The 16,442-nt window shown below is 37.1% G+C and overlaps 1 protein-coding gene across 3 annotated transcripts in view; it reads left to right on the top strand.

Annotated features, from left to right (window-relative positions):
• TDP1 (tyrosyl-DNA phosphodiesterase-like protein) overlaps positions 1-16,442 on the top strand; it is a 374,303-nt gene that overhangs the window by 260,138 nt on the left and 97,723 nt on the right. For all 3 annotated transcript variants that reach the window (XM_089797894.1, XM_089797893.1, XM_089797892.1), the window contains one exon: positions 4,031-4,134. In XM_089797894.1, the coding sequence (XP_089654020.1) occupies positions 4,031-4,134 (104 nt within the window). The remainder of the gene's footprint in view (positions 1-4,030; positions 4,135-16,442) is intronic.

The following is a 16,442-nucleotide window of genomic DNA, read 5'->3' as shown; positions in this document are numbered from 1 at the left end:
ATTTCGATTGCACTATAAGATTTTTAGGTTTATGACAAGGTGATTATACTAATCCCTTTTCTTCTTGGCCTTCAATGTATGTATTTGTAAGATTAATGTTGGGTCATAAATCGGAAAACACATGAAATTGTATTCTATATTCTAGGTACTAGTGATTATAGGATCATATGATGGTTCAATATAGAGCACACTAAGTAGATTTCATGGGGAAGGGGAAATGGAGATAATTAGTGTATAGTGAGAGGAGAGTGCTGAAAAGGTCAAATCTACAAGTAATGGCATGGAATTATCAACCAATGAAAGACCAATCGAGGAAACTTCATTTTATGGGAAACTTAACTATCTTTCATCATCCCCACAATTTTAACTCTGCACTATTCTTGTAAAAAATCTCATGGGTTCTATAAGATCTTGTGATTGCTATTGGGATCAAGAGATGAGGGGCTATTGATGTAATGCTGATGGCAATATAGACAACTATAACATGAGGTCAAATCTGTATGATTCATGAGACCAATATTGAATGATCATGAGAAAAGTATTTGAATCCTCTAAATTTGCAATTTTAACAAAAGAAGTTTTGGTGAGGAAGCAATTGGGTGGAGTTAGGGATTGAAGGTCACAAGAAACAAAAGTGATGAGAATTAGGGATCATCTTGTTGGGCTCGATAAAAATATATCTTCTTTTAATGTAAGCAAAAACAAGAAAAAGTGAAGCAAATTCACATCAGAATATTCGATTTCATTTTGCTGAAATTCTTTTTGGGAGTCTGAGCTTTTGTTCAGCTATTCAGCCTAGGATGAAAATCCGAAGGCAATATTGCTTTTCTGGACCAAAAAACACCTAGTTAATCCATGGCGGATTCATTGAGTATTCATGTGTTCAAAATGATAACATATTGAAGAAGATTATGCTGAAGAGTTATACCATTTTATCGGGATTTTGTTTTTGTTCCTGGAATAAATACATTTCAAGGTTTGTCTTCTGCTGAGGGCTTATATTTATCAGGATTTGTGTCCAGGTGATAAATATTATGAAAAGTAGATTTATTGGTCAATATTGCTGAATATCATCGAGTCGTACCTCGAGCATCTACCTCTATGATATAGTAATAACCTGTTAATTATATTGAGAAGGGGTTTAAACTAGTTGTGGCTAATAAGGATACATGTGGAAGAACCAACACAAAATAAATAAATAAGAGTCCTGACATACTTGGACTCCAGAAAAGGGGACCACAGCATTTAATAAATAAAGAACCAAGCTAAAGGATGCATGAAGGGCAAAAAGACAGCTGAAGAAGTTTTCTTTAAAGAGAGTTCTAATCCAAATAGGTCATCCCGTATCTAGCCACTATTCTATTGTAGAAGTGAAAAAAATTAATGTGGCAGCTGAAAAAATTATTAGAGTTTAGTTCATTAGGATCTCTAATTCCTATGGTACAACTGTAAGAGAAGTCTGAAATTTGGAGGAGTTATTTGTCCAGTGAACAGAAGATGTTCAAGCAGCTCAAGGAGGTCAGGCGAGTGAGTCATTTGGAATTTAGGAAAATGAGATTTAATTAAGAATTTCATTGTTGTAATTTCAGAGCATATTGTATTGTTTTGCATCAACAATACATGTGTTACTTAAAAACTAATTTTTGCACTATAACTTTTGTCAAATGAATTCTATCCCATATTTGGAATAAGAAATCCAATATTCTGATGTTATTACAAATGTCCTTCAAGACAAGTGAAATTACAAGCTTAAATCGCAGAATGCAAATTGTTTGACAGAATGGCTGCTTAGCAAAACTTCTGAAAACTGCAAGCTCTGATAAAAAAATTCCTAGAGGTTATTACAAATATGTGTGAGTGAATTCGATTTTCTTAATATGAATTTTCACTGCCAATTTACTCACATAGAAATCTTAGCAATCAAAAAAATCAAGACATCACAAAAAGAAATGTTTGCATCCTAGGCTCTCCAGAATGGATTTACATGGTAGAATTACGTACTACTGTAGAACTCCCTAAAGAGGCATTGATAGCTTCTGAATGGGATTGCTTGTTTCCAAAAGGAGTTTTTATGATGCAAGAGAGTCTTATGGCATTGCTTGCTACACATCCTAATACACCCTCAAATGTATTTTCCTCTCTTGATCTTCAGCTGCTTCAAAAATATTATGTGTTCAACAATGGATTTGATACCATTAAGATTACTGATCTTAATGTGGTAAATAATAAATATAGACATGAATGTTTCGCATGGATAGAAACATTAGATTCTTTGATATGAAATGAAAGCAAGGTACATTAGACTATACACAATGGATAAAAGAATAGGAATAAATACCTTTGAATAGAAAACTCTGTATTTCTCCAAGATATATTATATAACCACCCTTGGTTTTTTTCACTTGAAATAAATGAAACAAGATATATCTTTTGCTGATTGTTAGCTTTAGATTATATGGATGCAACTCAAACTGACATTTACAAAACACACAAATCTAATGCTCTTAAAGATAAATAACTTGAGTAGTGGGGGATGTCCGTTTCAACTCATTTAGTACAATAACATGAAATAGAAAATGAACATGCCGCTATCTAATCAAGTGGGGTTTTTCACCATCACTGCATTCAAGAATGTTTATAATATGCAATGAACTTGGAAATTCAATGCAGAGATTAAACTTGAGATGCCCAGATGGGAATATATTATCATATATCTAAGAAACCCCAAATTTTGATAACTGAAAATGATGAACGTGCTGCGCCAAATCAATAAGAAACCCTAGATGTCCAATTCAAACTCTCAAATTGAAGAACAATGAACAGCCGATACACCAATAAAACACAACTGCGAGCTCTGTATGAAATCACCAACTTAAATTTCCCAAATTGTTTCTTTCAACAATGTGACAAATCATGTTTCCAAGGGGTTCCCTCACAGATCAAGAAGAAAAAGCTGCAACTCTCAAAAATGAAAAGCATAGCAATATCCAAATCTTCAACAACCTATTGAGCTCCACAGAGTTTCCTTTAAATACCATTCTCAAGAGGTTCACCCCTTCACCAAGTCATTTGGGATTAAATAAAACAATAATTTTTCCTCCTCCTTACACATTAATTTAGGATGTTGAATAGCCCCTTTTTAAAACACATGTTACTAGGCCAAGGGGTACGAACCAGTTGAGTCATAAAGTCGCAATGTAAGAGACTTAAGGAGATTAAAATCAAAATATATTTCTATGAACATATTAAAACTTCACCCAACATTTCCATTATGACTTGAAGAAATACAGGCTGACCCAACTGCTGAAAATGGACACTTACTAAAAATTGTAGTTTCTAAAAATAGTGTGTCCAAATGCCAAATCAGCCCAATTGAATATGCATTGAAACTTATTATAAATACTAAGTTCTAAAAATAGCCACTGCATAAAAGACTTACTGAAATGGCTCTAGAAAAGGGCATTGTGCTCCTTAATTCCATTTGAAGATGAAATTGGTTCTGATAACATCTCTAGGATTCCCTAAACCCACTCATTAGCCTGCAGAATTCTCATAAATAGGCCAATGGTTCTCCATGCTAGACTAGCTTAGGAAGGGGACATTACATATATTAAAACAATGTACAATAGTATCTTTAAATACAAAAAGATGTGGTTTTTAGAACCATTTCGCAACCATCCATGTGACCACACCTTTAATCTGGTGTGGTTAACTGTAAAACAATATTAGACATAAAACATTGGAGGAAATGCATAGGGTAGGACATAAACTGAATGAGCAAGAGAATGTATCTAACATAATAGTTGTTGGTTCTTCTATTTGTCGCAAGTTGCAACATATTGATTTTATATGCCATCCAATGTTTTTTGTGATCATAGTGTCTACTCCTTTCTTGAATTAATAACAAGAAGAATTGAATTGTATAGATATGTGTTGCAGTTCTTTCTTTTGGAGTTACTATTGCTAATAAGTAATATGGGTTCTTACAATTTTTGTTATGTTATTAAATGTTTATAGTTCTCATGGACAGGGTTATGCTGCTGGTAATGCAATTCCTAGTCCATACAAAAATGTGGTGAAAGAATTCTTGAAGAGATATTGGGCAAAATGGGAAGCAAATCACACAGGCAGATGGTATGTAAAATAGTTCTTAATTCTTCTAGTGGAAATTCATAGGCCAATGGTAGGCGATGTAGCTATTCTTTCTCCTTTAATGGCATAATATTGACATAACAAGCTGGACTTAATGTCTTCTTTGAAATAAATTTAATTTGAACCTTATTGTTTTGAAGTACTAGACATTTGTCATGATTGTACAAGGTAGTTATATTTTCTTAGCCCTCATACAAGCTCAACTTGTATTCAAATGCATTATAGATAACTTCATGCTACAAATAGGTCTTCATTATATTTAATAACAAAGTGCTTTTATTTATATAATTTGGATGCAAATGGATATAATAAGATACTTGTTATCAACCTTTGTTTAATAAGAAAGTCCTCTATTTAAATTATTTAAAAACAAAGAAATTACTTTGCCATGTATGTGGTGTAATAAAGTGATATACTTCTTTCAACAATGACACTCGCCTTAGTAAATCTTGTAGAGCATTGGTGAGATTGTACTTCAGAGTGTGTAAAATTTTAATTCAGATAGGTCCTTCTAAGGCAATCCAAGCATACTATGGGCTGACATTCTTCAACGGATTTTGTACAATCTTAGGTTTGTTGAAGTTCAATAAACCTTTTGTTCTATATCTATAATCTAGTAATTGATTTTACTCTACTATTTTCTACTCCACAACCAGTTATTCTGATTCTGTAATCTAGGAATTGGTTGCACTCTACTATTTTCCATTCAGTGAACCTATTGTTTTGATTATATAATTTAGGAATCAATTTTACTCTATTATTTCTATTTGGATGTTTTACAATTTCACTAAACACTCTTATCATTGCCTAATATACATTTAAAGTAGATACTTATTAAGACTTGTTGATTTGTATACTTAATTTTGTTTACCACACTAGTAGGCTATGGTGTAATAATATACAAGTGTAACACGAGGCTTGCGGGATGGAGGACCCAAAACAAGGGAATGAGTTTTCTGGACAGGGGTTTGTATATACCTAAGTAACAAGAATTGGAATCGGATCGGAATCGACAAGGCCGAATCAAATCGTGAATTGGCCATGAATCGAACACGAATCAGCAAATTTAAAAAAGCCTTGAAATTTAGTAACTTATTTCATAAACCCTATATCACTAATTTGATTCACCAATTCACAAAAAAAAAAATTGGCTTGAATTGAATCGCTGCAATTCTTGGAACTATGGTATATGCTATACATTATACAAATAGTACATGAAATGCTAGTTATGAAAAAATTGTTGAACAAGCCAAATAATATACATGGGGTGGCAATTATTCCCACACAGTTACCAAATCTTTTCAATTGTTAGTTAATTGTTAACAAACATCCAACCAATACTTGAGACATTTCAGTTAAAGGACAAAAAATCACCATAAGAAAGATAAGTGTGAAAGCATAGGAACACTGACACTATCAACATCAGCATTTACGTGGAAAACCCTATCTACGAAGAACATAGGCTAATTCACATGAAATGAAAAACACCTCTTAGGGTGGCATTAGATAAGGTGATTTTGTACAACAAGGCTAACTGCCTAAAATGCGCACTGTAACAAAGCATATTGTTGGTTGGCTTCATTGCCAGGGTGCCTATGCCCCAAAAATACAATAAGGCTCACTTCCAATAGGTTTATAGCTAGTAAATGATAGATGGAATAGAAACCACCACAAAATATATAATTGTTGAGACTCTACAATTAGAGGTTGCTACTGTCTCCACCTCCTTGTTAGCACTTGCATCACATATAGCTTGCATATAAGCAATAAGATTGCATGGATACAATCATGAATTAGAGACTTGCATACATCCCTATAAAGACGGTACATTAGTTATATTGGATGCATGCTTCAATGTAATGTCCCCTCTTCTAGATTAAATTTGAATGTTGTAACCTACAACCATTCGTTAGTGTAATATAGAAAAATTGTATGTGAAATATGTAATGTTTCGATGTTCCCTTGACCCCTAGTAACAGATCCATGCGTGTGGGTGTCTGGGACTGCCCAGATACCTCCGGCGATAGGAAGGCCTAGATTTGTTGTACGGTAGCTGTTTGATGTGGAGGTCGTACAATGTGCAGGATAGAAACAAACTAGTCATACGGTAGACAGGTACGGCTAGCAGAGTTAGATGGCCATACGGAGAGGGGATCTAATGGCCATACGGAGGGGGATTTGATGGCCATACGAAAAGACATGTTGGTCATATGGTAGACTAAAGGTGAAGGCCGTATGGTGTGGTGTCTATACATAAACAGTGCGCCAAGTTAGTACATAAAGAGGGTCGTATGGAAGTGTGTATGGGGGTGTATGGAAGACAAAACTAAGGCCGTGCAAAATGAGGAAGCAGTACAAGAATGTTTCAAAAGTCACATGGTTAGGCATCTAAACTAGGAGTGATAAACCATAGCTATGAATGCAATCTTGTTCATACATAAACACAATAGATTTAGGTGAGATCTAGACACAATAATACAAAATAATTCTTCAATTATTATATGTCGAAAGATGATGCTCCAATTTGCTAGATCCGAGTGAAGTGTTATAGGCGATGGAATAGGGTGAGGATTAAATCCCACCGAAACTGGATAACCAGATAGGGAAGGTCTTTCACTTCTGAAATAGCGAACAACAAAGAACTCTAATAGGAATTCGCAGTACAAACAAAACAATCCAAATTGCATACCTAATGACTACCTACAAGCTGTGCTTAAATGCCCGTTGGGGAAAACTTTCCGAGGGTGTGCAAAGATAGCCAATGATGACTCAAACTATGGAAACAAAACAAAAATGGGTCTAAGATATATTAAATCAATCGGCCTATTAACAATAGTTTGATTAATGATTTATTTTATAATGGGAACATTACAGTCCTCCCATGTCAAATTTTGCTTGTCCTCAACCAAATGCAATGTCAGGTGCTAAAGAATGTGCTCACCCTCCCACGTCGCGTTGTCTAATGACAAGTGTTTCCAACGCACCAAATATTCCTTCACCATGCAGTTTCGCAGGGTCTTCTCATGTACTTCAATTATCTCAATTGGTTCCAATATGAGCTTTTCTCCATTAAGCGATGGAAGGTCAATGACTACCATGACATTCTACCCCACGGCCTTCTTCAGGCATGAAACATGAAAGATGTTATGAATACGACTTCCCTCCAGAATTTTCAGCTCATAGGCAACTTCACCAATGCGACGAACTACACGATCAGGGCCATAAAATTGTGTTTGCAGTTTTGCTTCTCCCTTTTCCTTCAATGAGGATTGTCGATATGGTTTAGCTTGAGATAAACCAAGTCCCCTACTTTGAAACTCCTCTCCATTCGATGTCTGTCGACATACATCTTTTGTTGATTTTGTGCCCGTTGTAAGTTTTCCTTCAGGCATCTGAGGATGTCCTGTCCCTCTTGAAGCCAGTCCCTCGCCCTCAGTGCACGACTGTCATCCAAAACTGTGTCAATGAAGGAAAGGGGTTCGTACCTGTATAGAGCTTTGAATGGTGTCATTTTGATAGACATGTGGTACGTGGTATTGTAACAATATTCCCCTAGGTGTATCCATTTGACCCACACCCATTGTTGTGCCGAAACATAGTTCCGAAGGTAACCTTCGAGCCACTCGTTCACAATCTTCGTTTGTCTGTCTGTCTAAGGGTGGTAACTAGCACTTGGTGAGAATTTTGTCCTTGCCAACTGAAACACTTTTGTCCAAAAAATATTGATGAATCGCCCATCCCAATCACTGACAATGTTTCGAGGTAACCCGTGCAAACGAAAGACTTCTCTAAAAATAGATCGGCAACTTGTGCAGCCTAAAAATCTGAGGGAATGGCGAAGAAATGTGCATACTTTGTCAATCTGTCAACCACCATGAACATACAATCTTTTCTATTCACCTTGGGAAGTCCAATTATGAAATCCATCCAGATACTTTCCCTCTTATGTTTTGGAATTGGCAGATGTTGCAGTAACCTGGCAGGTAGAGTATATTCAGATTTGTTCTGCTAGCAAACCACACACTCTCTTACATATTACAATACGTCTCCTTTAAGTCCTTTTCATAAAAGCCTCTCCTTGAGGCATCTGTACATTTTGAGGAAGCTTGGGTGTCTTGCCAAGGGTGAATCGTGCACCTCCTTCAAGATTTTCTGCTTCAATTTGAATTCTGACACTTAAAATATCTGATTCTTATAGTAAATGATGTCATTCACTACTTTGTACTGATCATCATCAGTGTTGCCATCCATTAGCTCATAGGAAAATGTGTTTTTTGGAATAATCTACCAACAAATGTGTTTTCTAGTCAGTTGAAATCTAGGTTAGTTAGCAGATGGTGGGTTTCCTGGACAAAGCATCTGCAACCACATTGTTCTTTCCTTTCACATATTCAATGTCAAAATCAAAAGCCTGAACCTTGCTTACCCATTTTTGTTGCCTCTCATTCAAATCTCGTTGCTCCAGAAAATATCTCAAACTATTTTGATCCATACAAACAACAAACTTGGCACCTACCAGATACTGTCGAAACTTGGTTAGTGCATGTACGATGGCCAACATCTCTTTGTCGTAGATGGAATACAAGCATTTTGTTTGCGTAAGCTTCCTGCTCTCATAGGCTATAGGGTGTCTATCTTGCATCAGTACTATGCCAATGCCTTCTCTAGATGCATTGCACTCCAGAATGAACGTTCGAGTGAAATCAGGTAAAGCTAGCACAGGACAAGTGCTCATTGCTTCCTTCAGCTTATCAAAGGTGAGTTGTGCCTTTTCATTCGATTGGAAGGAAGATATGTTAGTGGTGCATTGAGTTGAGAGAACCCCTTTACAAACCTCTGGTAATAGTTGCACAGTCCAAAAAATCCCGCAACTCCGTGAGTGATTTTGGGGGAGGCCAATCAAGGATAGCTTAAATCATCTCCTGATGAACTTGAATGCCATATTTACTAACAACATGTCCCAGGTACAATATTTCTGTCATACCAAATTCACACTTGGATTGCTTGGCGAACAAAGACTGATCCTGCATGATCCTCAGGACTTCATCCAAATGTTTCAGTTGCTCTTCCCATGTCCTGCTATAAATAAGGTCATCAAAAAATACTAGTAAGTACTTATACAATTGTTTGTTGAAGATGCAATTCATGCATGATTGGAATGTAGCAGTTGCATTCGTTAATCCGAACGCCATGATCAGGAACTCATAATGCCCATAGTGACAATGAAAGGCCATCTTTTCCACGTCTTCCTCCCTCATGTGGATCTGATGGTATCCGGAACGAAGATCTATTTTTGAAAAATAGATTATGCCATGTAATTCATCCAGCAATTCATCTATCCTTGGAATGGGATAACTATTCTTTATTGTTTTTTTGTTCAACACACAATAGTCCACACACATGCGCATCGTCCTATCCTTTTTGACCAATACCACTGATGACACAAAAGAGCTAGAACTGGGACGGATCCATCCTTTCTCTAGCAGTTCCTGAATCATCTTTTTGATCTCATCTTTGAATTTCTTGGGATGGTGATACAGTGTGGTTATGACCGGTTTGGCTCCTGCTTCTAACTCGATAGTATGTTCAAACCCTCGATGAGGTGGTATGCTAGGAGGAATGTCTATAAAAACTTTATCTTGATTGCTCAAAATCTTCTGGAGATCATCATCCTGGGAAGGTGTCTATTGCCCTTTTAAAGGTTCTATCAAAACAAAACAATGTGCAACACAAGCAACATCATCACACCGAAAAATTGCTTCCATCCGATGTGTAGAAACTTCCTTCGGACCCTTATTTGCCATTCTGCAGAGAACAACCTTCTTTCCATTGACAACAAAGTGAAATCCATCTGTTTGAAGCTCTGAGTGTATTCATCAAGTGTCTCCATCCACTATATGCCAAAAATAACCTCCATGTCGTCAAGGTCCACTATGAAAAAATCCTTGGTCACCGTGTGATTCGCCATTGCAATAGTTAGCCGAAGAACAAGGTGTGTGCAGGGCAGAAGAGTCCCTCTGGCAACCTTGACCTGAAATCCCACGTGTCTCCGTAGGTAGACCTCTTCGCTTCACCAGAGATGAGTTTATGAAGTTGAGGGTTGCTCTGCTATCGAGCATCACCATAACCCTTTGTCCTTGAAGGGTTCCCCATACATGAAATACTGTACACCTTGGGCTACCGGCTGGAGCGATAGTTCCTCCACAACGTACCAATGCTGCAATTCTTTCCGTACAGTTCAAAATAACCATGTTGGTGTTGTCGTGATGTTGGTTGTCTTTGGCAAGTATTTCTTTCTATTCGTCCTCATCATCAGACATGACCTCAATGTAATGGATCTTTCCTTTTCTGAGGCATCTGTGACCAAGCTCCCAAGGTCCCTTGCAGTTGAAACATAGTTTCTTCCTTCAGAGCTCCTGTCTAGTAGCTTTGTCCAACAACGGCTTCTTGGGCGAAGGTTTATTATCTTTGTCCCTTAGAAACACCAGCAGTTTGGAATGTCAGTAACTTCGCGAGGATGATGTCGATGATGATGCCATACTCCCTACCTTCTTCATGGCCTCTGACAAGTGGCAGGATTGAACCCCTGTACCCAACCTTTCAATGGTTCTGTCAGTTCGTCCATGAAGAGCACTATCTGTCTTCTTTCAAAAATGTCCATGACCAAAACAGAGTTTTTGAAATTTTGCAATGCACTAGTCGACCGATTCAGTTTGCCTCAGTTGTGCCAAATCTTTGAAATTGAGTTCCACATCTTTACCATCAAATCGATCTATCAATCTCTCAGTGAATTCCGCATAAGTATTTATTTGATCAGGCCCCAGTGTGATGGTGTTGTGATGCCACCATTCATGCGCTACTCCCTCCAAGTGCAATGCCGCAAATTTAATTGCTTCTTCTGACATGGGATTAAGCTGGAAGTAAGTATCGACCTTCATTACCCAAGCTTGCGCAGATATGGATCCGGATCCGGATCCATCAAATGGAGACAAATTACCTTTACTCAACTTCCTCCTGAGATCATCATCTAAAATATCCTCTGTTTCCACCTCCCGAATATCTCATTCTCAGATCTACATAATCTTTGTAGGATATATCTTCCTCAAAATTTGCATTCTTCCAATTTGCTCTCAACTGTTCTTGCATTTCTTCAAAGGTCGGCTGCTTTTCTCTGGGTGGTGTCTCCATCCGAGGGGGAAAAGACAGCATGGAAGGTCGAGAGCATGTTGGATGAGGTTTTTCTTTACTCAACACCGAGTTCGTGCTATGACCATTTTGTTCTCTAGATATTTTATTGTTTGCCAACTTCTTGAGTCTCCTCCATGAGTCGTTGAGTATCATTGATCTTTGCTCAATTCTTCACAAGTTCTCTTAGTAGTGTCACGAGTTTGGTAGCTGTGGGTTCTAGTTCGGCAACCATTATATCAATAGAATGGGTTCTTCTCTTCTAGCTATAAACTCTCATTCACTATCCACACGCTTGTAGGATCAAAGCTCTGATACCACTATAATGTTCCAAAGTTCCTCTGACCCCTAGTAACAGATCCATGCGTGTGGGTGTCTGGAGATTGCCCAAATATCTCCGGCGACAAGAAGGCCTAGATTTATCGTGCAGTAGATGTTTGATGTGGAGGTTGTACGGTGTGCAGAATAGAAATAGACTGGTCATAAGGTGACAAGTGGGTAGTATGGTAGACGGGTACAATTGGCAGAGTTAGATGGCCGTATGGAGAGGGGGGCCTAATGGCTGTATGGAGGGGGATCTGATGACCATACAAAGAGGGGGGCCTGATGGCCATACGAAGGGGGATCTGATGGCCATATGAAAAGGCCTATTGGTCGTATGGTAGACTGAAGGTGAAGGCTGTACAGTTTGGTGTCCGTACTTAGACAGTGCGCCAAGGTAGTATGGAAAGAGGGTCGTACGGAAGTGTATATGGGGGTGTATGGAAGACAAAACTAAGGCTGTGCAAAATGAGGAAGCAGTACGGGAATGTTTCAGAAGCCGCACGGTTAGGCGTCTAAGCCAAGAGTGATAAACCACAGCTATGAATGCAATCTTGTTCATACATAAACACAATAGGTTTAGGTGAGATCCAAACACAATAATACGAAAAAATCCTTCAATTATTATATGCTGAAAGATGATGCTCCAATTTGCCAGATCTGAGCAAAGTGTTACAGGTGATGGAATAGGGTGAGGGTTAAATCCCACCGAAACTGGATAACCAAACAGGGAAGGTTTTTCACTTCCAAAATGGCAAACAACAGAGAACTCCAATAGGAATTTGCAATATAGAGAAAATAATCCAAATTGCATATCTAATGACTACCTACAAACCGTGCTTAAATACCCGTCGAGGTAAACTTTGCAAGGGTGTACAAAGATAGCCGACGGCGACTTAAACTACGGAAACAAAACAAAAATGTGTCCAAGATATATTAAATGAATTGACCCATTAACACTAGTTTGATTAATGATTTATTTTATAACAGGAACATTACAAAATACATTAAAAATATTGGATTAAGTAAAAATCAATCTAAATACTAACCATGCTACCCTTCCCAATCCTTTGGAAGAGATCCTTCTCAAACCACCTAACCCTCTAGTGAGAATTGTATCTCGATTAGGTAATTATCATATAAAGAATATCTTCCTCAGGCCTCTTTGGGATCTCTGGTAACATTACTTGGTAGAGATCCCACCTCTACCCAAGTCTCTTATCTCTGACATATGAATATGTTTGACTACTACAATATATATTGTCTCTAAGAGATTCTATACAAATCTATCCTTGGATTCCAATTTGGAATCTCGACATTCAATTAAGAATGCCCTCTAGTCTTTGAGTTCTCCTTATGAGAAACTTGATATCCATAGTTGGATGCCCTCTACTAAGATCAACTTGGTCTCTATAAGAACTATAAAGTTCTTATCCCCGTATGATTATCACATAAGCGAGCTCGGAAATCTCTATTATTGCTCAGCCACTTCACACTCAAGTGGGTCTCGACCGACGGTTATAGTTCTTTCTGCTCGGTGGGGGGGGCTAAGGGAGTATTCTATTGGACCCGTACCTGTTGCCATATAATTTTAGGACCTGGGATTGATTGCACATATCGATTTGAATTGGACCTATCAATATTGAACAACGGGTGTAGGCTAGCCTGGAGTTCTCGCTCTGGAAGGTAGTTGCTGCTCCTCCCGAGCAAAAAAATAATGTATACCTCTATGTTGCTCCTAATATTGTCTTTAATTTAAAAATGATCTTACTTGGTTTTTAGTTTCATCTGCATCTCTGTATTATCTGTTTAGATCAGGACCTGAATCTACCAAATAAGAATAGTGAACTATCCTTATTCTATTCACTGTTGTTGTGCTTCTTCATTTACTCTTCCTCAATGAATGTCTCCTATCACTATTGACTCTCCCCTTGTATTCGATCTCTCCTTGCCCAGTGGTCACTATTTCTATGACACGCCTGTATGTCACTCCACGTAGTAGCAAGTTATGTCGCTAAGTGTTCTTACTTTGTTAGCTCTTGTATCACTGCTAATGATTTGATTGAGACTAATTCCCTATCCCTTTCTCATCACTATCTTGGTTGCCATCAGTACTCTTAGTTCTCTTCTATTATGTGTTTTCAACTGTCTTGTCCGCTACCTGTTGGTTGTCTATCTATGGGCTTTAAGTTATTTTATCTTTGTTCTCTATTCTGACTTGGTATGTTGTCGAATTCTTGTTTCCCATTCCTCCCTGCGTAGGATATCGACTTCTCTACCCGGTAATGGACGTACTTTTGCTGCGAATGATGAGGTGCCAATTTTTTAGGATGGTCAATTTGTTTGTTTTTGCTATATACGATTCAAATCCATTCTCTCTCCTTCGTTCCTCCTTCCAATTCTATCACTTTATGTGAACAGTTGTTGGGTTGATTATCAATTTCTATCTTGTCTTTTGATTGCTTTTCTCCATTCTACAATGTGACCCCATTTCCTTCCGTGATGTAATTCTAGGATTCTTCGATGTCTTTATCTAATTTGTCCTATCTACTACGATCGTTGGCTTCTAACTTTTTTGTTACCTCTTTCATCTTTTGTTATGTCTCTGCTAATTATGCCACATTGTTGATAATGATCTTACATCTCTTCTAATCATTGCCACATCGCTGATAATGTTTTTTTCTTCCTTATATGTATAGCCTTCATTACACAATGTCTATGGAACGATTGTTCCTTACGATTTTGATCAATAAAATTACTAACGATTGATGCTTAGTTACGGGTATCAATACTCCATATTCTCCTTATGAACTCCTCCTTGCTATGTTATCATTCTATGAAATTTCTCATCACTAAGTCTGAGACACAGAATATTTTCCTCCTGTCCATATCCTCTATCCTCCCCTTTGTATAACTCTATTATATACTATTTCATCTCTCTAATGGTTGTATCAGTTAATGGTCCATAATTATCTTTACTAAGAAAATATTATATTCCAATATAATATAATATTTTTAGTTATAGAATTTAATTAATGTTTCATGAGATAATAATATTGACTCATTTATAAATTGTTAATGTTCCATTCTTTATTATATATTTAATATATTTAATAACAATTTATATTATTATGATTATATTTTAATATTTTGTTGGTATTTAATTAATCAATCAATTATATTATATATTTAAATTAAAATTTGATATATAATTATCTTGGGAGACGGGATATTACATTCAAATCTATTGTCTATAACAAATTTGAAATAGGTACCTCCTCGAGTAACAATGATTCTCGAGCATCCCAACATTCTACTATGAAGTTTTGTGCCAATGATTATAATGAACATGTTTTTGAAGAGTTGTTGGGACTGCAACTGAATTACACGCTATACAAAGGACCCAAAAGCATGATCCCCCAAAATGTTGTACAGCACCATTGAGGCACGAAATGGTAAAATATTTATTGCACAACCAACAATAAGCACAAAGGCTGATATACAGGCTATCAATGAAAGATAATCAATATGCAACCTATTGATACACCAAATTGTCGGTTCACAACTATCACACACCAGATGCTGAGAAAAAGATGTTGACATCAATGCCAACTATCAACCTTACATTCTAACAATCTCTCCCTTTGTCATTGGTGGCAACATAAAGCAATAAGAAAGCATAGAAAAACCAACTCCAAAAAACTCCAGACTTCTTCCTCTTTGACAACAAGGACAAGAGATTAGGAGACAAACATTACTCCCCATTACTAGCACACTTTGCTCCACTGAGAGGAAGTCTGCTAGCACTGATCTTGAAAAAAGGTGTTCAAACGACTGAACCAATGCACACACTGATGCATTCTAATGAATGTAAGGAAGAAGCAGAATATCCAGCTTCATCCTGAGATACTCAAAAGCTTGAGATGCTCGAATGTATCCTTGCACAAAGGTTTTGTAAATATGGCTGCAATCTGCTCTTTTATGGTACATACTCCAATTTAACTTCTCCCGCTTCAACGTTATCTCTGATAAAGTGATACGAATATCTAATGTCAATATGTTTTGTTCTACAATGCATTACTGGATTCTTTGACATACTTATAGCAGTGGTATTATTACATAGGATAAGAACTGGTTTAGAGAAACTTATTCCCTTATTTTTCAATGTCTTCTTTGTTCATAATACTTGTGTACAACACGAGGATGGTACAATATATTTTGACTCAACAGTTGAAACAAAATATTTTTTCTTTCTTAACCAAGCAACTTATCAAGAGCCAAGTAAGAAGGGTTCCCCTCTAGTATTCTTTTGGTCATCTAAAGATCTTGCCCGAGCAATATTTGTGTGTGCTGCCAGTGTGAAATTTGATCCTTTTAGATACCAAGTATTTGAAGATCCTTTTCACAGTCGTAACATGAGATTCTTTCGGTTCTTGCTGAAATCTGGCTACCAAACATATTGTATAAGTGATATTGGTCTATGCACAGTCAGGTAAAAAAATCCTCCAACCATTGATCTATAATTACTCGCATCTGCTTTTGGTGAGTCATCCTCCTTAGTCAACTTGCAGCCAGTAACAATGGAAATGCTTACTGGCTTAGAGTTCTCTAAGCCAAACTTCTTCAACCATTCCTTTACAGACTTGGATTGATGATAAAAATACCTATACTGTTCTGATTTAGCTGTGATCCAAGAAAGAAATTCAGTTCACCAATCACAGACACTTCAAAATCTTTCTGCATTTCTTTAGCAAACATCTTGCACAAATCATCTTTGCCTCCAA

The sequence above is a fragment of the Cupressus sempervirens genome, chromosome 8, assembly GCF_028749045.1.
Source record: "Cupressus sempervirens isolate cs-2001-9-10 chromosome 8, ASM2874904v1, whole genome shotgun sequence".
NCBI classification, from domain to species: domain Eukaryota; kingdom Viridiplantae; phylum Streptophyta; class Pinopsida; order Cupressales; family Cupressaceae; genus Cupressus; species Cupressus sempervirens.
The sequence above is the reverse complement of the archived record's forward strand: the minus strand, read 5'-3'. Positions and strand labels throughout refer to the sequence as shown.